Source organism: Gymnoscopelus microlampas (assembly GCF_963454915.1).
Source record: "Gymnoscopelus microlampas genome assembly, chromosome: 19".
NCBI classification, from domain to species: Eukaryota; Metazoa; Chordata; class Actinopteri; order Myctophiformes; family Myctophidae; genus Gymnoscopelus; species Gymnoscopelus microlampas.
Window position 1 is genome coordinate 36,278,376 of NC_139956.1, and position 27,796 is coordinate 36,306,171.

General features: G+C 40.4%; 2 protein-coding genes across 3 annotated transcripts; both read right to left on the reverse strand.

The window, feature by feature from the left end:
* Positions 1–1,431: 1,431 nt before the first annotated feature.
* LOC311034925 (butyrophilin-like protein 2) lies at positions 1,432–12,173 on the reverse strand. Of its 2 annotated transcripts, XM_084042953.1 has the most exons (10): positions 12,043–12,173; positions 8,794–9,135; positions 7,961–8,236; positions 6,594–6,731; positions 6,099–6,119; positions 5,972–5,995; positions 5,771–5,791; positions 5,640–5,669; positions 2,775–2,941; positions 1,432–1,986 (listed from the first exon to the last, which is right to left on the reverse strand). In XM_084042953.1, the coding sequence occupies exons 1-9, from the start codon at positions 12,107–12,109 to the stop codon at positions 2,778–2,780; spliced, it is 1,083 nt and encodes a 360-aa protein (XP_083899079.1). In that variant the 5' UTR covers positions 12,110–12,173; the 3' UTR covers positions 1,432–1,986; positions 2,775–2,777. The 2 variants fall into 2 exon arrangements, with proteins under 2 accessions (XP_083899079.1, XP_083899080.1); XM_084042954.1 differs by lacking the exon at positions 1,432–1,986 and having other exon boundaries at positions 2,808–2,941; positions 5,976–5,995.
* Positions 12,174–13,157: 984 nt separating this feature from the next.
* LOC311035418 (hepatic lectin-like) lies at positions 13,158–24,348 on the reverse strand. The gene is made up of 6 exons (XM_084043599.1): positions 24,131–24,348; positions 22,125–22,184; positions 16,083–16,160; positions 15,835–15,968; positions 15,494–15,597; positions 13,158–13,879 (listed from the first exon to the last, which is right to left on the reverse strand). The coding sequence occupies exons 1-6, from the start codon at positions 24,273–24,275 to the stop codon at positions 13,693–13,695; spliced, it is 708 nt and encodes a 235-aa protein (XP_083899725.1). The 5' UTR covers positions 24,276–24,348; the 3' UTR covers positions 13,158–13,692.
* Positions 24,349–27,796: the final 3,448 nt, after the last annotated feature.

A 27,796-nucleotide genomic window follows, 5' to 3' on the forward strand; every position in this document is an offset into this window, starting at 1 on the left:
GCTGCTCTGGCCACTCCACTGTGGTCCAGGGAGAAATTAAGAAGAGAGAGTTTACAGCTGCTCTGTGAGCAGGACAACAAACAGTCAATAGCAGGAATAATGAAAGGCAAACTTAGATGAATTGAAGCAGGTGTAAATCTGTTAATGATACAGACAGACTACTAACACAATCTATTTTTAATACAAAAACTTCAGTCAGTCCATTAATGAAGTTTTGTTTGGGGGGGGGGGGCGGTATGACACACAAAGGACATTAGAGGGAGCCAAAATAAATAAATCATTCACAGCCTTAAAAGCAGATCACACTGTTCACTCTTCATGTTCAGCATTGTCCCAGTGTTAATTTTGGTTCATGGTCTTTTGAATACAATTTCATTTAGTTTTAGTCATATTTTAGTCATCCGAAAAGTTTTAGTTTTCGTCTAGTTTTGTATTTTGTAAAATGTATTTTGGTTGGCCTTGATGTAATGGCTGATCTTGGTTGCATACTGAAAATAGATGTTGCTCGCTGAAAATAGCAGATCTACAAGCTCACAACGCGTCGTGCTGCGACACGATGTGAGTTTGTAGAGCTGCTATTTTCAGCGAGCAACACCCGAGCGGGACCACCATAAAATGACTTGTATACATCAAAAGTAGGAATTTAAAAAATCCCAAAAAGGTATCACTTTTTTTTTCATTGGCACACACCAATAAATGTGTTCATTTATTGGTGTGTGCCAATAAAAACATTTGGAAATGTGAGTACTTTGTCCTCCATTCATTTGAAATTTTGGATGTGCTACTTTTTGGGATTTTTTTTAATCCCCAAAAATACATCTTTTTCTTATATAAAATGACTTGTCTTTTAGTTCTACTCAATCTACTGGATCTCTCCTCCACTAGTCCCTCACTAACATGTTAGTCTAGTTTTTTAGTTTTCAACAGCCTCAAGTGGCCTCAAGTGGCTCAAAGGCTCAAAGTCGAGGAAAGAGTAATACAAATAAAAATGTGTATGGTCCACAGGATCATAAATAATGCTGCACCTAAGTACTTAGATGATTATTTCACCAAGGTCAGCACAGTACATAGGTACTCAACCAGAGGAAGCTCCACTAACTTTGTGCCTCACCTATTTAGCAGCTGCATGGGCCAAAGTTCATTCCTGTACACTGCAACAGAGGCATGGAACGAACTGCACACAAACATCAAGACCACTAGCTCCATGGCTGGTTTTAAGTTCTCCCTTAAGAGATGGCTCACTACCAGTGCAACCTAAAGTACATTTTTTAATTAGGGTTCGTATTCCCCCCCCCCCCCCCCCCCCCCCCCCCGCGCACATGTGCGCACGCGCGCACACACATGCGCGCGCGCGCGCGCACACACACACACACACACACACGCGCGCGCGCATGGACGCATACACATACAGATACTCGCACGCACGCCCGCACCCACACCAAGATCAACAGGACCACGATGGAAATAAGCTTCTGGCTTTCTTGTGTCTATCCTTTTGACTATTCCCTGTGTACATTGTTTTGTTATGTGCAAATTGTCAATAAATAAATCAATCAATCAATCAATCAATCAATCACACAGTACACTGAAAATCGGCAATTCAAAGAGGAATGGACTGAACAATATGCATTCATCCTATTATGCCAAGAGGCATACCTTTGGTGAAGAGGCAGATGATGATGATAAAAACATGCACAGTGCATTTTATAATTGCTTGAGATGATTTAAGCCATTGTTTATATTTTGAGATGAGTTGAGATATACTTTATTAATCCCCGAAGGGAAATTGAGGCGTTACAGCAGCACAATGTGACAAATAAATACATAATCTACCAGACAAACAGAAACGCATCGGACACAGATGGACGTACTGTAATCACACACAAGACCAGGGCCGACACAGGACCATAGGGAGAGAGTTCTTATGCATATACAGTCTGAGGCTCAGCAGTCTCTCTTTGTATTCATCCATCGATTTATTCATGTCTGAAACACAAGAGAGGAAGGGACAGTTATTGTTTGAAGAAATTCATGTGTTTTGGTCTGCACTCTTGACTAGAGCTTACAGTGCGGGCCCTATCTTACAACTGGCATCATCGATAGTTTACAACGAGTTGCAGTTGTCATTTTCACACGCAATTGAGCCCAATCCATCATCTTAAAATGAGGTATGGTTCATATTTGATGAAGAGAACACGCCTATCCTTTGTCTGACAACTCTTTTCATTTTCTCTACTGGATTTTAAATGGTCTAATCTTGTTTGAGGAATAGTGTGACCCTGCAAGCTAGCCAACCAAGACACAAAACACTTACAAACGTAGAGGTGTGCATCTTCACGATTCGATTCAATTAAATTCTAGGCCACAAAAGGGGGACAGACAGACTGGTACAGCAGGACTCTGACAAAGCCCCTGACACTACTGTATGACTCAGACATATTGGTCGGGTCGGCGGTGCAATCTGTAGTACAAATACATTTGCCGTGCCTTTGAACTTATTTTCTCATTTATAATGTTCTCTCCTTAAAATAGAAATGTCTCAACATTAAATTAATTGTGAATCAAAATAGATAAATAAATGGTATAGGCCTAGCCTACCTATTGTGAAAAACAAAACATAAATGATTCTGCAGTGCATGTACAACCTTACAAGTGTGCTGTCTGTAATATACAAAAACAAACGTTTTTTACAGACGTCAAACTGTATGACACAGTGAATTGAAGTCAGTGTTTAAATCAATGGTTTCTGCCAACAGCAATGATTATATTCTAACCTGTTATGGGGACTGGATGGACGTCAGAAGGTGTTCCTCATGAAGCCCAGTGGACTGACAGCCAGAGCATAGGTCATAGTGAGGACACACTGTACACTTATACCTGGTCCCCTTAATCATTACAACACAGCCGTCACAAAACACATCAGGGTGCGGCATACAAGGATCTGGCAAACAAAACAAGAGAAATGTATCGGTATAAAGGTTGTATAAAACTAGAAAAAGTGCTCCTCGAAGCACAGGTCTGCACCAGGCCAGGTAGCTAAAATTGACCTCATGGAGGCGCTATATCAGGACAAAAAAACTTTTGAATGGAGGTTCTTCCTTGGCCTACTTGGAGTGTGCGTTCAAATGTTCTCACTAATGGGTCCAGCCATGCTTGTGGCATTACTGTATGTGCAAACGTGCCCCTCCTGAAAACTTTGTCAGGTTTTCAAATTCTGTTTTGTTTGACTATACGATTGGCTTTCAGATACATCTTGATGACATGACCTCAGGGATAATGTGTACCAATCTGGGTGAAGTTTGGACAAAATTGGTAGGAGTAGCAACACAAACTGTGTTATCACATTTAGACCTGAGACCGATTCTAAAAACGCCTTCTAAAAGTTTTCTGAAAAACTTCAAATATTTTTTTCAAAAATTACAACAAATGTATGTTGCTATATACTGTACATAGCAACAAGAACACCAAAAGGGGTTCCCATCCTGAAAGGTCTAGTTACAAATAGGGGTTCTGTGCTCTTAACATAGGAAAATAATTGATGATGATGTTATATACAATACATAAAATCACATAAAAAAGAACCAGTGCTTTGTTTTACATATGAGGCAGTTCACATCCCAACAATACAATCAGAGAGCCGTGCGCCTTTGGAACCTCAACCACTAAGGAACAACTCACGGCCAAAGCACTGCTCCATTTTACTCCCAACTTGCTACAAAAATCGCTCATGCAAAAGTATATAAGTAATTCTACTTAATTTTCATTTTTCAACCTTCACATGTGCCTCCTTTTCTAATAATCATAAAGTGTCATAAAGTGTCTGCTCGCAATTTACTTCCGGGTGGTCAATCTCACCAGCCAATCATCATCTGCGAAACAGTGACCACCCTTTCACGTTGCCACGTCCGTTGCCACGTCGCGCTGACGTGCGCGAAACAAGCGCTGCCGTGCGCACTATGCGAACGACACCAAAAGCGCCAAAAAATCCGCCGACCATTGCTTATACAAAAAGTCAGACCTGGCAACGCAGCCTACGCCAATCATGTGTGAGAGATCTACAAGCTATGGGGCAGAGACGCCGTGTGCCATGCACCGTATCTTAGCAACAACGAAAGCGCTCACTCTCATTGGTCGTGTCACGCTAAGAGCAGTTTCCAGACAATGGCATCTCAGAGAGCTTGCTGTAGTGTTTATATATCTATGGCTGTAGCCATCAGAGTCAGTCGCAGCGACGACGGACAGGGCGCTGTGATAGTTGGCATGTAGCTAACGCTAACGTGGTTGTCATGCCTGCAGCGGCTGTGCAATCACTTTGTCAACAATGCACGTTCGTGCGGTAAATGTTATTATTGCTGCTCCGTTAGTCCATTGTATTCCTCCGACAGCGCAGCGCTCCGACGTTTCCAATACTAAACCCGAACCAAACCCGCACCCTAACCCTAACCGCACGCGGATGCCACATAGTCGGAGAAAAGGTCTGTCGGATTAACGCATGCCTCCCGTATGTTGTGGCCTTGTGTGTCTTCTGGTGTAGCTCCACAGCAACTCCAGTAACTAACATAATGGCAGGACCGCCCCGTGCAACGCACGTTTAGGCTGCATTATGGTAATGTAGTAATTTCAGCTCATTTCGGTCCGATTAGGGCAGTGGCTACCCCCCCCCCCCCCCCCAAATAATCATATTTGAACTGGGGACCCCCCCATTTTGTTTGACTCCGTTCCATAAGTCAATATTGTGAAAATAGCAGATCTACAAGCTCACAACGCCTCACGTTGAGACTGAGGCGTTGTAAGCTTGTAGATCGGCTATTTTCAACATGTTTGCCTCTTTCTTATATTATTTGACAATGTGCCCAATGTTTTATAGTATAGTTTGTTGACTACTTTTGTTGCAGTAATGGTCCTTTCCTTTACTTTAGCGTTTTTATTGTCTCCGCCAGGCCGAAAGACATGGCGCGAGAGTATGTTTTATCCCCTGTCCGTCCGTCTGTGGATAGCTAATCTCCCGCATCGTTGCCTTGATCGCAGCGCAACTGTGCACACACACTTCTATGGCAATTCTATGTGGGGCCGAGGTGGGTCTTAACTGCGATGCCCATGCGGGCTATAAGTAGCTTCTACCTGGCCCTTAGGTGGGCCCCAACTAGCCACGTTTATGTGGGACCAAGGCGGGTCCTAACTGGGTTTGCCCATGCAGGCTTTAACTGGGTTCTACCTGGACCCTAGGTGTACCCTAACCAACCAGAGTGCAGTGCCCATCGCTCCAAATGTTGTGACGTCAGGGCTCTCAATACTGCACATTGGTGGAGGAGGAGGGGCCGCAGGGCGACCGCACACATCGCTGAACCAATGGTAGCCCACGGATGTTTCCTCTGGAGATTTAAAATCTGCCCCTCTATGCCACATATCATCCGCGCTACAGGGTCTTCACTGACCGAGCCACGGCCCCACTGGCTCTCAGGACGCTACGCCACTTATATGCGCTGCCAAGTGGCCGCGGGCGCTACATGGGCGTGGCGGCGGGCTAGACGCGAGGCCCTGCGTAGCAGGGCCGAGCTTCTAGTTACTTCAAAAGGTTTATGAACTTTACAAACGCTTCATGAATTTCAGATAGATGGATGGATGGATGTCGTACTTACGTGCTGGTTGAATCAGAATTTCTTCCTGTTCTATAGGGAATAGGATAGCAGATATTACATATAATGTTAACTCTCGCAAACATAATTGTACATTTCTTGCATAAACAAATGTTAGAGTTACAGCCTCTCACCCCTTTGCGTCCCTGCGTCATCTGAAACGACATGAAATATTGCATTTATATTACAGTTTTGCTGTGATCGGGCCAACAGTGCCAGAGATTAGCTGCTCACAGACAGACGGGCACACGCACGCGCGCACGCACGCGCACACGCGCACACACACACACACACACTTGATACATTTCAGATAGATGGATGGTTGTTGTACTTACTTACAGGTTGAATTTCTTCCTGTTCTATAGAGGGGACAGGATAGCAGATATATATATAATGTTAACTCTTGCAAACATAATTGTGCATTTCTTGAATAAAGAAATGTTAGAAGATGCAGCTTCTCACCATTTTGCTTCCCTGCGTTATCTGAGAAAACAAGAAATATTGGATTCATATTATAGTTACATTTGCTTGTTACTCATGCATTTAAAGAGTCAAAAGTTGCATATATGCAAAACATACTACACATGCATGCACACACACACACACACACACACACACACACACACACACACATGCGTTTGCGCGCACACGCTCGCTCGCTCGCTCGCTCGCACACACACACACACACACACACACACACACACACACACACGCAGGCACAAACACAAATGTGTCCTAGTGATGTATCTGGGTCTGAACAGATTGATAGCGTAACAGATTGACACCAGAATTAGCATGAATGCATTCAGCTGTGTACTGAGATGCAAGACATTGTTTGGTCAGTGTGGATTCACTAATCATTTTGAACTATACATTTTATCATGATAGATACATGGATGGATGTATCACGTACAGATTTGGAAAATGAAGTAGTCAACCAATCAGTTGAAGACTTACGGTATGTGATCCAGCACATCGCTGCTGCTAGCACCACCACGAGGATGATTGCAATAATAATTCCTGCTAAAGCTCCTCCAGTTAGTTGAGTCACTGAAGGATCCTTAAGGTCATGCCTGCCAGTTTGAATGATATTATCTGTAAGACAGTGAGCCATGACACAAATGTCAACATTATAAAATTAAATCAAGCAAATCAACAGTGATATTAAGAAGAAGGACGGACGGACGGACGGATAGATAGATAGACCTGTATGCAGTTGTCATGGCAGGACAGCAGTAATGTGACACAGGATAGATACAGAAAGATTCAGCTAGGAGTAAGAAATAATGCTAGAAAAAGAAAAAGAAAAAGTGCTCATCGGAGCACAGGTCTCCGCCAGGTCAGGAAGGTCATTGTGGGCCAGCAATGTTCGGAATTTCGCCAATCAGGATGGAATATAAAAAAGCGGATGGAACCATCTTGCTCACTTGACTCTAGAGATAATGTGTACCGATTTGCATGATGTTTGGACAACATTTGTAGGAGTTATATAAAAAAGAAAGGTGTTGCAAAAATCAGCCTCCTGGTGGCACTGTAATAGGGCAATGTTAAAAGTGTGGCATTTGTTCATCAACGTAGTGCGAATCTGCATGCAAAGTTCCACCGCAATCGGACACTGCGTTCATGATTTGTGGCAGTTTGTTGAAAACGGGCCACTCCTGCAAACTTTAGATGTCAATGTTGGCCAGGATGGAATATGAAAAATCAAATACATCCATCTTGATCACATGACTAATAGAGATCATGTGTACCGATGTGTGTGAAATTTGGATAAAATCTGAAGGCTTAATCCAAAAATGTGTTTTACATAAGTCGGCCTGCTGGTGGCGCTATAAAAGGCAAAGGTTTTTCCTTGGCACATACAAAGTTTTACACAGCTCGGTGCAGTTATAGGTAAAAACACAAATCGGCCTGTTATAGCGCCACCATGAGGCTGATTTGAAAAATGTCCTCGGCCTAGTGAGAATGTGTGTGCAAAATTTCACGGAAATTGCATTCTGCGTTCATGATTTGAGGCATTATTGTTAAAAACTTTGAAAGCTATTCTTAGTCAATCTGAAAGACCCGGAAATTATGTTTTCGTCATAATAATGGTCCTGATATCGCAATACAGACTTTGTATTTTCAGTCTTTGTAGTCTTTGATTTGGAGAATTGTGACATGTACCCCTCTTAGTCAAAAGATTTTTTTTTTTTCTTTTTTTCATTTCACTGGAGTATTTACATAATGTATATCGAGTATTGGCACCAACTTAATGCAGTCTTACAATAAGGAGGTGTCAGAGGTTCCTCAAGGTCTTAAAGACTGATGGAAATGTTAATTACCTGAGATGACAGTGTGTATCTCATCAGTGTGGTCGATGTGTGGAAGGTGAACTCTGCAGGTCACACGTCCGGCTTGCCTCACTGTAACATTCGTCTGGACAACATAACAGTGTTGGGAATTGTTGTCTGTCACTGAGGATTGATTAGAGATGAGGTTTCCTTCACTGTCCAGCCAAGACACCTCAGGTTGTGGATACCAGCACCCAGAATCACATGTCAAAGATAAGCCACCATCTTTTGGTCCATTTAAAGTGATCACCTGCTGAGACACTGCCCCTGCAAAAATAAATAAACATGATTATCAACCGGCCAACCAGCCTGATCTCACACAATTTAGTATACATTGCACGGACCCAGTGCACGTCATTCCATGCATAGTCGCCTAGAAAACCTGAAAAAAGAGTCCCACGGTGGGCGTAACCGGTTACAAAAAAATGTACAATGCCTATCGGTACATAACTCAAACGGCGTTGAGTAGGCTCAAGCGAACGTCGCAACGTTCGGGGCGGCAACTCGTTCGCTTTAGCTCACTCGTGGTCCCTCACATGGCTCCAGTTCGCTTGAGACTGCGTCTCCGAAATGGTTTAGTCAATGGGGGAGATGTGAGGCGGCTATGCACGGCTTTTCGGGTTTTCCAGTTGTCTATGCACGAAATGACACTCCGTGCAATCTATACTAAGTTGTGTGAGATCGGGTTGGGCCAACAAACAAACAAACCAACCAACCTCTATCTATTATCTAGAGAAGTGGAATTAAAAAGGGCTATGGAAGAAAAACGATTTAGTGAAAATGATTTTCTCCTGCTCATCCATGTTTTGAGCACCAAATCTTACCAACAAGTAGCTGGATCCAAGTGCTGCTTCTCAGGGTTGCAACAAAACACGCGTACTTCCCCTCATCATAGAGCCGCACCGAGGAGAGCCTCAGTGAGATGTTACCATTAGGCAGCTTCTTATCAAACAGGGACGTCCTGCCTTTGTACAATGGATTCTGAACAAGGATAATCTCACGTCCGTCTTGGAACATGTGCACATATGCTGGCTTCAGGTCAGGTCTCGACCAATCCACCGTCATCTTGACTGCGTTGACAGATGGCTCAATGTGACAAGGAAGAGTCACATCATCCCCAACTTTGGCTAGCACAGCCTGAGAGGACCCAATTACCCGATGATTGCCTTAAAACAAAACAAAATGGCTTTAGTGTAATGATGTTCATCTTTGTTTAATTTTATCTTTATTTAGATAGATGTATGCTGTTTGCATGTGTCTCTGCAAAGTAGGGCTGTCAACTATTCCGACTGTAAACATTAAGGTTATTAAAGCGATGCAGCCGAAGTGTGTGTGTGCAGGGCTGAATTTAATTAAGACTGCTAGTTGTAGATTGCTCATGCTTCGACACGCTGTGGGTCAGCTATATTAGTCACAGCTCATAATATAATATAATATAACATATAAATATAAACATAATGTATAATGTAACTAGAAAAAGTGCTCCTAGGAACATACTGTAGGTCTCCACCAGGTCAGGTAGGTTATTGTGGGCCAGCAATGTTCAGAATTCAGTCATTACTATAGAGATAATGTGTACCGATTTGCGCAATATTTGGACAAAATGTGTAGTAATATAAAGAAATGTGTTTAGTAAAAATCGGCCTCCTGGTGGCACTTTATAGGCCAATGTGAAGGGGTGGCATTTTTCCTAAGCCTTACAGGGCAATCGGACGCTGTGTTCATGATTCAAGGCATTTTGTTCAAAATGAGCCACTCCTTCAAACTTTAGATCTTAGCCAAGGATGGAATATGAAAAATCTGACATCCGTCTTGATCGCATGACTATAGAGATCATGTCTACCGATTTATATGATGTTTGGACTGTTTCTGCTCTGGCATCCAGATAGTGTGTGAGCACAGTTTCACGCTGATCAGTAGAACGGTGCCGGAGATTAGCTGTTAACAGACGGGCGGCCAAACACACACGCACACGCACACACACACACACACACACACACACACACACACACACACACACACACACACACACACACACACACACACACACACACACACACACACACACACTCCGCCACGCCGACAATAATGCTGCTAGCTTGAATAGTATATAATGAAACCTGAGGGTCCATTACTTAAACCACTGCTTCTCTAAATGAGGGATCCTTGAAGGTGTTCCAGGGGTCCCATAAAGCAAGGGTCCCCAAACTTTTCAGGCTGCGACCCCCCAAAATAATCATATTTGAACTAGGGACCCCCCTCCCTGACAAGCACTTGGCATTGTAGGCATTACATTTAGTTTGACTCGGTTCCACAGATAAATATTGTGAAAATAGCTGATCTACAAGCTCAAAATGCGCAGCTTGTAGATAGACTTAGATTTTCACTATGTTTTCCACTTTCTTATGTAATATATGACAATTTGGCCAATTTGGTATTAAAAAGGTCTTAAAAGTCATTAAATTGTAACTTTATAAATGTGCAGATACCCTGTATACACTTATACTGTCTGTATGTTGGTTTGTTTGCTGTTGAGTGAGAAAACATTGTTGCACATTAAGCTAATCATCTGGGGACCCCCCTACATCCTTTGGGAACCCCCTGCCATTTCTGGAGTGCCACGGCAGTGCTCGGTTGGAGGGCGAACATCATGCATCACTGCACACAACTGTCACAATACAATAGTCTAAAAGTACAAAAGTATTGGTATCAAAATGTACTTAAAGTGCCAACAGTTAAAGTACTCATTACGTAGAAAGTCCCATTTCAGAACTATTCAAACGTTTAAAACGTGTTAAAAAATCGTTCAAAAATAGCAGATCTACAAGCTCACAATGCGTCGCATTGTGGGCATTGTGAGCCCTATATACATTTCAGCCATTTTTCAAACGCTGAAATGTATGTAGGGCTGAAGTGGTTAATGTATGTTTTGTAATAATAATCAAAATTTACAAAGTAACTAGTAACTAAAGTTTTCAAATAATTGTAGTGGAGTAAAAGTAGAATATTTGCCTCTGAGGTGTAGTGGAGTAGAAGTAAAAGTACAGAAAATTCGAAATACTCCAATAAAGTAAAAAATACCTCAAAATTGACCTATGTACAGTACTTGAGTAAATGTACTTACAGTAGTTACTTTACACCACACCAAGCTTAGTTACAATTACACCACTGTCTACAACCTATTAATAAACATGTGTTATTTATATCTGGGTGTAGCCCCCCCATGCGTCATGTGAACCATGGCTAATATGTCTCATCCAGATTTAGCCTGGTAAACCCCCATGGGTCAAATTGCATTTCACTTGAAGCTGCCTACATATACTGTATCATGACAGTCATGACGAAACTTCAGCCTGTTTTTTGCACTTTCTCCCTTTACGGTTCGTACATCTACATAAACATTCATATTTCAAATATAAAGTTCTTACCTCATGGCCACGGATGTTAAAATTATGTACGGGCCAGCAGAAGTACCCGTATATTCCGTATTGTTCAATAAAAATAGTTTTATCCGATTGGTGGCCATTTTCTCATAGAGTTATAATGTATCAGAGTGCAATACACCTCCCAGCCGATAGGGTCATATAGTTGAAAGCATGGCAAAAAATCTGAGAAAATGGCCACCAATCAGATTAAAATGTTTTTCATTGGACAATACGGAAAAAACAAGTACTTTTGAGGACCTGTAGATAATAGTAACATCCGTGGCCATGAGGTCAACACTTTATATTTGAAATATGAACGTTTATGTAGATATACAGACCAAAAAGATAGAACGTGCAAACACCAGGTTGAAGTTCAGCCATGACGCTCATGACGGACGAGCGTTGTGTGATCCATGGCAAAGGCTACTCGGAATCCTGACGATTATTGTGTAATTTTCCATAACATTTCTGCACTGTCCAGGGTGAATGCTGGACGGTGGGCTATCCTGAGTTATAAATACATTTAAACAGTGTGAATTGTACTCTGATTAAAGTAAAACACAATGTTAATGTATGTGTCCGACCACTCACTGTTAAAGCCTGACAGTAAATAACGGTTATAAGTATGTAATATATAGGTTATGTTACCTGTCACAGATGTGTAGTAATAGCTGGTCCATATAACAAGGAAAATGTGGAAATAAATCACATCCATCAGTTCACAGTAGGCTACAGAAGGGAAAATATTCCACCATGATGGTCCTTTGCCCAAACTTAGAGGGCACTGTGGCTCTGCTTTTTATGTTTGCTGCTAGAGTAGAATCAGTGGTGGAAAGTAACTAAGTACTTGTAATCAAGTACTGTACTTAAGTACAACTTTGAGGTACTTTTTACTTTACTGGAGTATTTCCAATTCACATTACTTTTACTTGTTCTCCACTACATCTCAGAGGCACATATTGTACTTTTTACTCCACTACAATTATTTGAAAACTTTAGTGACTAGTTACTTTGTATATCTTGATTATTATTACAAAACATACATTAACCACTTAAACCCTATTTAAACTTTGGCCGATCTACAAGCTCACAATCTGCTATTTTCAAAAGACTTTTACACATTCTAGATGGGACATTCTGCATAGCTAGTACTTTTACTTTTGGTACTTTAAACTAAAAGTACTGTTCAACTTCTATTTGAATAAACCTGAACTCTGTTTCATCTAGTAGTGAAACATTCACCCACCACAAGGTGGGGCTAGAGTACTGCTATCATTTCCAAGTTGTTAACAAAGCTCAATGCTCCATGAGAGATTAATGCTCAAATTAGCACATACAGTTCTTCTGTATACTTCTGTTTTAAGAGATACAATATAATAATAATTCAACGTGAGAATAGTATTTATGTATAATCTGCAATATGCCCACAACCTATACTTTATAAACATTGATATATGCTGTCTTGCATGATTATAAACATACTGTTTGAGAGAGCATTGTCTCATGAATGTGTTTTTAAAACAACTACTACTACTACTACTACTACTACTACTACTACTACTACTACTACTACTACATTAATACAACTTGTATACAACTTTGTATATCACCTGTAATACAAAACATGTAGCTAGTGCTTTACATTTAAACACAGAAGGAAAAAAATATGATTGAGAGGAAAATCTTAACCCTAAAAATAAAAATAGCATTTTATTTATTGAATACTTTATTAACAGTTTGCAAATAGTACAGTGGTATGATTTTATAATGATGCTAAAAGAATAATACAAAAAGCCATAGAAGCTTGTTCTCATTGTGGCCCAGTAGCAGATCTACAACCTCACAACACATTGCGATGAGCTTGTAGATCTGCTATTTTCCAATAGGCAAAGTATAAAATAGGGCTTACGTGATTATGTAAAGCACATAATCAAGCAATAAGAAAGTTAAATGGCAAATACAATGAAATAAAATGCTTAATACTGGTGAGAAATGGATGCAGAACTTCTCTTACACTGTTTTAAGAACGGAACACATATTATATTAATCTGCATGAAACATGGTATTAAAATGGAACAGATGTCTGTTAGATTAATGTTAATCACATTCTATTGGCTCCCCTTTAACTAGATAATGAAAATATGAATATAAATTGTAATATAATGTCTACAGTGCATATTGGGTAGAAATGCAAGGCAGACAAACTAAACCAAACACACAAACTACCACATGTAAACACAGCCATCATGTAGCTGTACCAACACACCAGCTAACTGATACATTGTGAACATGATGGTTTCACCACAGAGCTCTTTCACAGATCCAGTACTTTTCATAGAGAGAACACGGGTGGTCGTTCCATCCTCTGTTAGGAGAGGAAGACTGAGACCCATCATAATACTCAACACAGTCTTCTTCTGCATTAGGGTAAAAGCCTTTTTCAGCCTCAATGCGTTCAAAATCAGGCTCACCAGGGACCCAGTACCTGGAGAAGTAGGAACATATATAATAGCAAAATAAATTATGAATTGATAGCCTAAATGCCCAACACGTGGACAAAATATTGAACTATCCCTCCCTATGCAGGCAGTCGTTTAATTTAATGTTTGTTAATATTTTTTTTTATTTCAATAGAACACATAATTGTGCATAAAAAAATAAAATCACACACGGCAACGCCTGGGAATAGAACAGCGGCGTATCAGAGCGCCGGGCGAGGCATGACCGTGCGCCAGGGGCGCGTCTGACGGCGCCGGTGTTGGGTAGGTTCATTGAAAATAATGGGGACGGCTGTTTTGACGCGTGGCGTTCACCGCCTGTGTGTGTTGGTCTTTATATTACTTTTACTGTTTTTCTTCGTATTCCATATTGTTGCTGTCGGGTGGAAACCCAGTGTCAAAACCATTCCTTTTTTATTATTATTTTAAAAACATTTTAAAATAGTGAAAATAACTAATCTACAAGCCCACAATGCATTTTGGGCTTGTAAATCTGCTATTTTCACTACTTTTGTGCTGTGCGACACTCTTGTATAATGAAGTAGGGCGTTCATTTACAAAGAAATATAAGATGTCAAAATATGGAGATACAAGGTTTCTGCCAGACGGTTAAGAATTAATTAATATCCTTACAGGAGGAGTCAAACACATCCTAAAAGCAGCACTAAACACAATGAAGCCTCTCAAACATGGACAACTATGTTTGTATCTTTGACTGAAATAAACTCTGAATAATGACGATACTTCCAAATGTTGAAAGTATTCCTGTATGGGTGTACTGTGCATGCCTGGCAGTGGCTTCGTTTGAGCCACACACTGACCTGCCCCAGACCATAAATCCACAGACCTGCACGTAGGCTGCGTCATTGATTGATTGATTGATTGATTGATTGAATACTTTATTAACACAATTGTTAACAATACAGGTAGTACAGTCAAAGGTTATGCCAAAAGGATAACACTAAAAGCCCCATGGGGGCTTGTTTCCATTGTGGTCCATTGTACTCAATTCATCAGTAAATTCATCAGAACTGCGCTCGTAACTTTGCGCGATGGTGCATGTTTAAAAAGAACAGATCTTCAAGCTAATAATATGTAGCATCGCAAAGTGTTGATAGCTTGTAGATACGTTCTATTTGCGCGTGTGACCTCCTAGTTCCTTGAAAGGACTGCTCCATGGCTCTGGGTCTGGGCTGCTCTATGCAGCTGGACACAGACACACCGCAGCTCAGACAAAATACAACCCATACATGTAAAGTGAAGACATGCACAGGCATGGCCTCACGGGCACGGCCTGTTTCGGAGGCACCGAAACGGGTCGTATAGCTCCGGGCACCACTAAGGGTTAATCCGGGCCTGGTAACGTAAGGTTACTTGGTACTTGGATCACTAATGTAATAATATTCAAATTACAATACTATAATATTACAGTAATATATTAATAAGTAACACGTTACTGCCCAACACTGCTCATGAAACGTCAGTGTACCTCTACACACCCTTTGAGAAGACATCAGATGTCTTAGTGACAGTGAAGTAGATTTGTAAACATTTAATACCCTTTAGAAAAATGGAGGTAAAATGAAGATGATCAGTCTTACGTTGGTGTGGTCAGTGGTGTTCCATCTACCCACTGGAATGATCCTTCTCTGTCTCTGTCGGTCAAACCCAGCCACACTTTCTTGTTGAAACTGGCAACAAAGTCCTGGACAGAAAAGCTGCTGGTTACTAATGTACAAACTGTAAACTATATTTGTGTCTCCACTAAGTGGAATTGGATACAATGCACGCACGCACACGCGCACACGCGCACACACACACACACACACACACACACACACACACACACACACACACACACACACACACACACACACACACACACACACACACACACACACACACACACACACACACACACACACACACATGCACACACTACCTGTTTTTCTTTGCTCTTAATGACAATCAGGTCAGATTGTCTGTCTCTACACCACTGTCTGCTCTCCTCCCAGTATTTCTTCTCATTAGAGATGTAATAACAACCTCTGTCAAACTTCTGCCATCCAGGTGATTCTAACAACAAAACAATGAAGTTGGACACTGTTGTTTTTTCTCTCCCTCAACTTAATGACAAATGAATGAACAACATCATATAACAATCAATAAAAACAGTTACGTCTCACTCACCACAGTGCCTCATCTTCATGTCATCATGTAACTGGTCAAAACTGGTCTGTAACTGGTCAAAACTGGTCTGTAGCTGATCTGTATGGAAACAATATAAAAATAGGAGATCCACTAATTGCAAAAATGTACACCTACTGCAGCAAGTCAATTTTTATTATTACAGTACAGTATAATCCATGCTAGCAGATCTATCAGGAGGACTAAATAATAGCTATCTTTTTTTTTTCCAATAGTATTTTTATTGATTTTTCTTTTTTTACACAAAGACAAAACAAGACAAGACAAACAGCTCAGCTCAGACACGTTATAAAAGGACAAGGACACGGATACAAATATAGATTACACATACTTACATTGGACCAAAAGATAACACAATATATATATATATATATATATATATATATATATATATATATATACATGATTGGTGCTTGACATTACACAGATGGGTGAGTAACTACCCCAAGAACAAAACAAAAACAATCAGTAGTAAGAAATATAGATCACAGTACAAACATCCACAGCAGAAAAGATGAAAATAAAAGACAAAAATAAAAAATAAACAAGCAAGGATTTAGACATTATACATCAAGGTCAGCGGAATCACTCCTGTTAAGGAACCCTATCGTTAAAGTGTCAGCCAATTGAGGACAAATAAAATGTAGATATGGGTCCCATATTTTATAAAAAGCATCTGTTGTGGAACGTAGGAGGCAGGTTAAAAATTCCAATGGCATGCACTGCATGATTATTTTGTGCCAGTCTTTCTTTGTTGGTGGTTTCTCATTAATCCAAGACAACAGAATATTTTTCCTCGCAGCATAGGTTAACAGATTAAACAAGCGTCTATGAAATTTGTCAATAATCTTTTTATCAGGAAGTCCCAGAAACAAACACATAGGGTCAGGTTCAAACTCCATATCGAAAATCACATTCAACTGCTGCACAACACCCAGCCAATAACGTTCGATCTTATGACATGACCATATACAGTGAATATAGTCTCCCTCTTCAATCTTACATTTAAAACAGAGATGTGATAGATTAGGGTTCATTTTATGGCGAAGGCTAGGAGTGATCTGTAATCGGTGTATGTTTCTTAACTGAACCAACCAGGCTCTATTGCATATAGAGAGTTTCTTTGCATTTTCAAATATTTCATCCCAAACTTCATCTGCAATTTCAACCCCGAGATCTCTCTCCCATTTCCTTTTAGTATCCAGGGTGTTAACAGTCGTATTGGATCTTAACAGGCCATAGAGAATGCTAATAAAACCCTTTGTAAAATCCATTGTCAATGCCCTTTCAATTGGAGAGGTGCCTATGTTAGTTGATAGTGTTGTGCGCCTGAGAATGAAATCCCTCACCTGTAAAAATCTAAAAAATGTTTGCGAGATAGACCATATTTTTGTTGTATCTGATCAAATGACATGAGCAAAGAACCCTCAAACAAATGCCCTGGTGTTGTTATACCACCATCTTTCCATGAATTAAACCCAAGGTCATTAAGGCCCGGAGGGAAGGCTGGGTTCCCCTGAATTGAGGTGAGAGGTGATGATATTTTGGCTCGGCCCTCCAGGAGCTTCGCCACCCTCCAAGCCCTAAGCGTGTTGGAGCCAATAGGGTTTTTACATTTCTTCACTGTTTTAGGGTCTGTAAGGAACAAGAGATTCCGGAGAGGACAATCACACTGTGCAGCTTCAATATCTAGCCAAATTGAAGGTTGGTCACCCTTTAACCAGGCCGCTACAAATTGCAACTGTGCAGCTGCCTGATACCATTTTATATTGGGAAGGTCTAGACCACCCTCAGGGCCAGATAGTTGTAATTTTGATAGTTTTAACCTAGGCCGTCGCTTGCTCCAAATAAACAAGCTCAGCCAGCCTTCAATGATCTTAACCACCTTGCTTGAGAGAAAAATAGGAACCATTTGGAGTGGATATAATAACCTTGGAAGTATGTTCATTTTAATAAGCGACACTCTACCTAACCAAGACAGTGGTAGTGATGTCCACCGGTCAAGGTCAGACTTTACAATTTCCAGAAGAGGGGTAAAGTTGGCACTGTACATTTGTTCAAATAGGGGAGTTATATGGACACCCAAATAGACAAAGCCAGCAGGGGACCATCGAAATGGAAACGGGTCAGGGGCCCGCGGAACAGTCTGGAGGGAGCCCAGTGGCATGGCCTCTGATTTGGAGAAGTTAATCTTAAAACCCGAGAAGGATCCGAACTTGTCAATAATTTCCATAACACCGGGGACAGAGAGATCTGGTCTGGTTAAAAATAAAAGAACATTATCAGCATATAAAGTGACCCTATGCTCCCTCTCTCCGACCAGAACCCCAGAGACCACAGGAGACTGGCGTACGGCCTGGGCAAACGGTTCTATGGCGATGGCGAATAGCAAAGGACTCAAAGGGCAACCCTGTCTGTTCGAGCGTTGTAAAGTGAAGTTTTTAGACCTAAGGCCGTTTGTAAGAACCGCTGCCTGAGGGTCATTGTACAGAATCTTAACCCACTTAATAAATGTATCACCCAGACCGAAGACACCCATAGTATGAAAGAGGTAAGGCCAGCCTACACGGTCAAAGGCCTTGTGACTGTCCAGGGAGAGCACCAGCCCGACCTTTTTACGGCTATGCATGTATTGGATAACATTAAGGAGCCTCCGTACATTATCAGAGGAGTTCCGGCCCTTGATAAATCCTGTTTGATCCATATTAATAATAAGAGGGAGAAACTGCTCAAGACGTAGAGCCAATACTTTTGAAAGTAGCTTTAAATCAGAATTTAATAGTGCAATAGGCCTATACGAGCCGCAGTCGTCAGAGCATTTCCCTTTTTTAAGGATTAATGTAATATTGGCCTCCCTCAAAGACTGGGGAAGGATCCCTGTTTCAAATGAGTGATTTAACATGGCCAAATAGGGATCGATCAATAAATCTTGAAATGTCTTTAAAAATTCACATCCAAAGCCATCAGAGCCAGGGCATTTACCAGATTGAAGTTTTGTAAGGGCTGTAAGGATCTATTCCTTTGTGATAGGGGCATTTAGAATAGTCCTCTGCTCATCTGAAATCACAGGGAGGTTAATACTGGAGAAAAAAATCATCCATTAGTTCAGGGGCATCATTACTCTGTTCTGCGGTGTATAGTTTTTTATAAAAATCAGCCAACACAGTGTTAATGATTTTGGTCTCAAAAGTAATATTGCCCTCAGAATCCTTAATTGAAACAATTGTCTGTGAGTTTTCCCTCTTTTTAGCCAGGTAAGATAAATATTTATCAGGCTTGTCCCCCGATTCATATAAACGATGTAAATAATAGCTATCTTGAAAACACCTGACTGGGATAATTCTGTGTGCAGTTTGTATGTTCTCCCACTGCTCACTTGGGTTTCCTCACACCCCAGAACGCATGCATGTTAAGGAGAAACTCTTGTCAGTGACCTTGAGCAAGGCATTGGTTTTAGAGCCCCCACCTGAAGCAAACACGTAACAGACCGGTTCTTCAGCACCATAGACAGAAAGACAGAGCAGTCTGCATGGTGCTCTGTAGGATGACCCTGCAGAGCGAGCAGAGAAAGGGAGTGAAGGTTGAGCAAAGGATCAAATGGTGATTTTTCTTCCCTTTTTTAAAGAAAAGTGTACTGAAAGTGTTAAAATTATGTTTTTATGTGGACGCACCCACCAGTTCATTAAGTATACTTGGTTTTCTACCTTAGCACCACCCACCTGAACCAGTCCCTCCACCTACTTCTACAAGACCACCCACCCGTCCTAGTCCCTCCTCATCCTCATGAAAGGACTGACCATGGCTCTGCCCAGTTGTTTACAAAATGCTCTAGAACAGTGGTTGTCAAACTGAGGTCTTGGGACCCCCTGGGGTCCTTGAGGGGGTTCCAGAGGGTCCATAGTAGAATTAGTTCAGCATCAAAATCAGTGTAACCAGTTGAAACCTATACAGTACATTGGCTATTTGAAAATTACAAATCTACAAGCTCACAGTGTGTCGCGTTTCGACGTGTTGTGAGCTTGTAGATCTGTTATTATCTGTATGTCTGAGATTACACCTTAACATGAATCCAACATGTTAATAGAAAAGACAATGTATAAACAAACAAACAGCAACTGGTTGTAGCAACTGTTGACATATTAGGCCTTAAATGTCAAAGTGCCAAGCATATTCAAACAATGTGCACTTTAGCCTACCTCAGGGGTCTTCAACAGGGGCCCCGGGACCACTAGGGTGTCCTAACAGTTACTACAGGGGGGCTACCAAATCTTTGTAATAGGAGTATTTTATTTTTTTCTTCTCCTTACATCAACCCCTTACATCCCTATTCTGGTGGGAGGATTCGCAGAAAACAGCAGATCTACGAGGCAAAGAGGTTTGGTGTAGAGGGGAAAAAAGAGCAGACCAAGTACAGAGCCAAAGGTCAAGTTTACTAGGTATAGACAGTTTAAGTGGTTAAATGTCTGAAAGTACATTGTGTACCTTAACATGAATCCAACTTGTTAATAGAAAAGACAATGTATACACAAACAAAAAAAACACATTTTTTTCACACCACTGATGAAGTCTATGAAGCTATGCATCGCTGTTGGGCAGAAACCAGCCATCTCAATTGTTCAACTTTTTTGTTTACATTGTTTCATCTGTGCTATTGAACACCCACTCCCACTCACTCACAGACGAATGAAAAGTATTAAAAATCGTAAACTTCTGACTAAACCTCTTAACTCCATTGGATCCTCAAATGTCGTTCAAACTACCTAACTTCAACTTGAGGATATAGTTGTTTTGTAGCTTTATATTCTTAATTTCTGACAGTAATCATTGCTATAGAGTGTTTGTTCAGTAACAGTCTCCATGTCTCTCCAGCTCTTTATTAAGCAGAGCAAAACAATCAGGTCGGGATAAAAAAAATCCAATCAGGATAGAGAACAATACAGATTGAACAAGTGAAATTGGAAGTTTTTACACAAATAAATTAACAGATTGGAACTAGAACACTATAAAAATGAAGCTGATAAATGGGTACCCTCTCTGATTGGCTAATATTTTGTCACCTACCTAAGGGCTGGAGAGACATGGAGACACCTCTGACTGAACACTATAGCACAACAAAGAGCTATTTAAAGGACAAGAACACTTTGGTAGAGGTATGGGGGTTTTGTAGTTACCTTGATGTAACTCCAAAGGTGGACAAGAAATCAAAAATAATTGCTCTCAATGCCACTCTTTTAGCCTGTAAACAAACACAATCAAAACTGATTCAGACAATATAGAACATCACCAAACCCAGTACTGTTTGTTTCTAAAATAGAAATTTTAACTTTCTGTTGATTTTATAATTTCAAGATCCAGATCCTCGGATCCAGTCTGGGTTTTCTTACTAATTCAAATGGCAAAATCAACAGGAAGTTAACATTTTTATTAAAAAATCAAATGTGATGTTCTATATTGTCTGGATCAGTTTTTTGTGTGTTTGTTTACCGGCTAAAAGAGTGACTTTGAGAGCTGTTTAACCGTACAATATACAGTAAGTCAATGAGGAGCATATTTTGATCAATGATCAATGTTTAATCAATGCAGCAATTATTTTTGATTTATTGTCCACCTTGGAGTTACAGTACATCATGGCAAGGTAACTACACAACCCAAACCTCTACCAAAGTGTTCTTCATGCCCTTTAACACTGTTACTGAACAAACACTCTATGGCAATGATTACTATCACAATATAGAGCTATTTAACACTGTTACTGAACAAACACTATAATTACCATCAGAATAAAGAGCTTTAACCTTTTAACAAAAACCTATTAGTTTTAACCAAATAATATACCCTAATTTTAACTATAGATACTGATTAAAATTAGATTAGATATTAAGTACTTTCAAATGTATTTACTTTCTATATGTATCTGAGGAATATCATTCTTGACAGCATCAGTTCAGACTTTTTAGACTTTTTGTGGTTTAAAAACAAATATTCTATGTGTTTCTGCAGTTCCTCCACTAGCTTCTCACTCACTCAGTCTGGTCTGGAGCTCTCCCATCTTGGTTTCACTTGCAGACGGTCTGGAAGCCATATCTGAAAAAAATATTATTAATTCATTAATTAAGTGAAATTCAGAGGTGAAAAAAGTGCTTGCATGTTTTACTTAACCCATTTAGACCGGGGAAGGATCTGTGTCATTTTATATCTCTTTGGGCTATTCAAAAATAGCAGATATACAAGCTCATAGTGCGGCACAGAGTGCCACGCTATGAGCTTGTACAGTATATCAGCAATGTTGAAAATTTGTATACACATTTGAAATACATATTTTTTAAAGCAAACATTTTAACTCAAATCTTTGCTTCTGGGGATTCTACAAATGTCTTCTAAATCCTAACCATTTTTTGAAAAAAATTATGTTAATATCAGTAGTTCTCAAACTTTTTCTCAAACGACCAACAAAATGATATACAGTATGGCCGCGGACCCCCATCTCAAAATATTTTGTTCCAGGGACCCCCAGAAGCAAAGATTTGAGTTAAAATGTATATATATATATATATATATATATATATATATATATATATATATATATATATATATATATATATATATATATATATTCAAAGATTTGCACATATTAAAAAAAAAATCTCCAAAAATAGCAGATATACAAAATCTGCTATTTTTGAATAGCCCAAAGAAATCTAAAAATGCGTTCCAGGTCTTAATGGGTAAAAGGACGACCTCATCTGTTTTCAACCTATCTTTATACAATTGGTCCTCATTAATGCTCATGATAAAATGGCACCATTTGTTCTACTCTGTTTCTCAGAGAAGGGCTGTGGACAGTTCAGAAACCCGCCTACCAGTGACATCATCATTAGGCATGTATTTTCTTTACAAACAAGATTTCAATAATAAGCTTTTTTACACTAGAACAACGGCTATTATAGCCTGCTAACTTATAATTGAATAAGTTATTGGAATTGAAAGCCTGCAGTTTCTATTAGCTTGGATTCCCCATTGAATGTATGCAGGATTGAAGTGGTTAATGTTTTGTAATAATAGTCTAAATCTACAAAGTAACTAAAGTTATCAAATAATTGTAGTGCTGTAAAAAGTACAATATTTGCCTCTGAGATTTAGTGGAGTAGAAGTGAAAATTGGAAATGGTCCAGTAAAGTAAAAAAGAAATACCTCAAATGTGTACTTAAGTATTTCAGTAAATGTACTTAGTTACTTTACACCACTGGTGAAATGATGAAACATTTGAAACAAATTCCACATTGTACGTTTAGAACTTCTTGAAGCCTTCATTTATAAGTCATAGTAGTCAAGTATAAGTAAGTTTTGCCCAAAAAGCATGTAGCCTCTAAAATATATATTTCACATATTTTAACGTCTACTCGGGCTTTTGTGTTTCACCCCAGATACTTTTTAAGTTGCTTGAGTCAGTATTTAGATATTTAATATTCATTTTATCAGCCACTCCCACTTCCTATACAAACTCCATTTAACCATGTTAGATTCTTGTAAACACATGCCCCTGCTTCTGGTGACTGATATTGTTCTTCTAATGCGTGTTTTTCAATTACTTTATTTTATTGTATTTTATTTCATTATTAACATTTTTATACAAACTAGACCATACCCGGTCGACGCCATGGCGACAGTGTTTTACACAAAAACGCTAATAAGAAGCTGAGATTTGATGAAATCGAAAAACGGGCTTCACAGTTAAGTTCAGATGGTAATGGTCATTGGCTGTGTGCAAAATCAGAGCAATTGGTCCTGCCACTGAGGAGAACCGGGTAGCTTCACCTACCACTACAAACACCTACCACTACAAACAGACAAACAAACAGAGGTTACTAATTATAGTATGATGTACAGTATATACAAATTATAGAAAACAATTGCAAAAAGGAATTTAAAAAACACAGAACGTTTTATCAATATCTAATATCTAAATATTGAATCAAGTAACTTATAAAGAGTCACAAAAGAAACCAGAGTAGACATTAAAATGACCTCACTCATGTTTGAAAGGTAGATATCCATTAAGCGTGCAATTTGTGCTTCGAACTGGCTCTTCAGCTGTTGGATTTTCAAGTTGAACTCATTGCGGACGTCATCAGCCTCAGCCAGACAGAACAGGAAAAGAAGCAAAGCCACCTTCATTGTGAAGCCCAGACTGTGAAGACAACAAGCACGATGCCTTGTATTTATTGTATTTATTGGAGGTTCAGACCCTAACAGTGATTGGTTCATTCAGGGGGGAGTGACAGATATAATGTTATTCCTGTTTGTCATTAATCTGAGTTCCCAGAACTTCTCCCATAAAGACGGGAGGGAAGAGAAACTAGTTTCTCATTGGATGGAGGTGTGGAGAAGCATGTTTAGAGCCAACTGATTGGTTCCTTCAAGGAATGCACGCTTTTAGGGGAGGTGGAGAAAAAAGCAGCAAGAGGTAGCTGTGTTCCTAAGAGCAGTGAACCCCAGGGGTCCTTGAGGGGGTCCTTGAGGGCTGAAGTGGTTATTGTGTGTTTTGTAATAATAATAAATCTAAATGTAAAAAGTAACTATAGTGCCTAAGTTTTCAATTAATTGGAGAGTGCCATATTTGGGGGTAAAAGAGTAGGATTTTGTTGGACACACCATCAGTGCTGAGGTTGATATAGTATTGATCTAACCAAATCTGCATCTGTAGAATATTCAGAATATAAGATAGTGTTAAAGTGGTTAAACTGTTCCTTGTTTTGCTGGGGACCCCTGAAGGACCCCTGGGGGTCCCCAGGCCACACTTTGAGAACCACTGCTCAAAAGATGAGTGATGGAAGGCAGAGACAGAGTGTCTTCTCTCATTGTCAGAGTGTGGATATGAAACCTCAGTTAACCTGCATATAGTGCAGGTTGCAGCAAGCTTCACCTCCGGACATCTACTCCACTGAGTCTATTCTGTGTCCTTGTGACACGCACGCACGCACGTGCGCCTGTCCTCAGACGACCTAGAGAGTCATCCACGTATGTTAGTGTGGGTCGTGCCCGTGTGCTGTTCCCACAGCACCAGCTGGCAGCTCACATACAACACATGACAACAACACATACCATAAGAACACAAGCAGTTTGGGACAAGTCATTTGTGACAAGGAAAGGAATGTACAGCGGTTGGCAGAGTGTGACTCATACCCTTTGGAGAGTTGTACAAACACTCACCCAGACAGAGCATGAGAGTCTGCGTGCACAATGATGCAATACAGAGGAGTCTGTTAACCGAGTTAAAGGTAGACTAAGTGATATTTTGTGGTTAAAACTAAGTCAACTTTTTTTGTTAAAATGTTAAAGCTCTATTGTGAGTGTTTGTTCAGTAACAGGGGTCTCCCTGTCTCTCCAACTCTTTAATACACAGCAAATACATTTTCAGGCGGGTTGCCAATTTCAGCCAATCAAGAGAGAGTACACATTCATCTGCATCAATTGTATAATGTTCCAGTTACAATGTTGTCTGCTCACTTCATTTTGCAATCACTCCCAATTTCACTTGTTGTCTCTGCCAGGCCGAAAGGCATGGCGAGAGAGTATGTTTTACCCCCTGTCCGTCCGTGTGTGTGTGTGTGTGTGTGTGTGTGTGTGTGTGTGTGTGTGTGTGTGTGTGTGTGTGTGTGTGTGTGTGTCTGTCTGTGAACAGCTAATCTCTGGCACCGTTGGCTTGATCGCAGCGAAACTGTGCACACACACTCCCTGGATGCCAGAGCAGAACCTCTACCCCAAAGTTTTCACATGGGCCTTTTATAGCGCCACCAGGAGGCCGATTTGTGCAAAACACATTTTTGGACAGTACTCCTACATATTTTGTCCCAAAATCCTGCAAATCGATATAGTCATTAAACAAAACAGGTCTTTTTTCATATTCCATCCTGATTGGCTAAAATTGGCTTCCAAAGTTCGCAGGAGTACTCAGTTTTGAACAAAATGCCTCAAATCATGAACACAGCATGCAATTTCCATGAAATTTCGCACGCAAATTCCCACTAGGCCTAGGAAGAAATGCCACTTGAAAAATGTAAAATCAGCCTCATGGTGGCGCTATAACAGCCCGATTCATGTTTTTACCCATAACTGCACCGATCTGTGTAACACTTTGTATGTGCACTCCCTAAAAGCCAAGGAAAAACCTTTGCCCTGCATTTTTCACATCTGCCCTTTATAGCGCCACCAGGAGGCCGACTTATGTAAAACACATTTTTGGATATTAAGCCTTCAGATTTTATCAATATTTCACGCAAATCGGTACACATGATCTCTATAGTCATGTGATCAAGACAGATCTGATAGATGTTTCATATTCCATCCTGATTGGCTAAGATTGACATCTAAAGTTTGCAGGAGTGGCCCGTTTTGAACAAAATGCCGCAAATCATGAACGCAGCGTCCGATTGCGGTGAAACTTTGCACGCATATTCGCACTACATTGAGGAACAAATGTCACCCTTTTAACATTGCCCTATTATAGCGCCACCAGGAGGCCGATTTTTGCAACGCTTTTCTTTTTTATACAACTTTTGTCCAAACATCATGCAAATGGTTCCGTCCTATTTTTCCTATTCCATCCTGATTGCCCAATACCGAACATTGCTGGCCTACAACAACCTACCTGACCTGGCGGAGATCTGTGCTCCGAGGAGCACTTTTTCTAGTTTATCCTTTATCCTGTTCTCTGTCCTGAATGGATATATTGGTCACGGAACCTGCGGTCCACAGACTTGGACTTCCTCTCTGTACCCCGAACTATCAAGCGAACCTTCAATGTGGCAGACACACGTAGACACACCATGTAGAACTCTCTCCCAATGGATATTCGCCCAGTGCTCCAACACTGGAGTCTTTTAAGGCTGCCTTGAAAAGACTCTCTCAGGCTTATGGCAAATAGTTGTTTGTTGTTTTGTTTGGTTGTTTATTTGTTGGTTGTTCATTGTTTTGATGTAAACCGTCCTTGGGTTCATAATTGGAATTATATAAATTCAAGCTATTATTATTATTATTGTATTATTATTATTACATAAGTATGATATGACGTTTTGAGGCCTTGGTAAGCAGAGACAGAGTGTCTTCTCTCATTGTTAGAGTGTGGAGATGAAACCTCAGATAACCTTCATAGCCATGGCAGCTGCAGGTTGCAGCATGCTTCACCTCCAGACATCTACTCCACTGAGTCTACTCTGTGTCCTCATGCCACACACACACAAACACACACACGCACGCACGCACGCACGCACGCGCACACACGCAGACATGCAGACACACACACACACACACACACACACACACACACACACACACACACACACACACACACACACACACACACACACACACACACACACACACACAAATAAGATACCGTTTGAAATAAGGTTTTGGCCTACATCTCTTGAACCACAGGTTGTACAATCAAAATCATTTTAATTAAATCCACTAACCAGAAGTGAATGTTGTTGTTGGTGTGACATCCCAGTGATTTGTGGTATCCCTGGATTATGTTTGATATGACACACCTTGATGCCTGGCAGGTTATTAGCTTAGTGTTTATGACCTCTTATATTGAAATTCTTTATTAGGAGTAACCCCTTGAGATTCAGGATCTCGTTTTCGAGGGGGTCCTAGAGACAGCAGTACAGTATACAGTAACATAAAAAAAACGA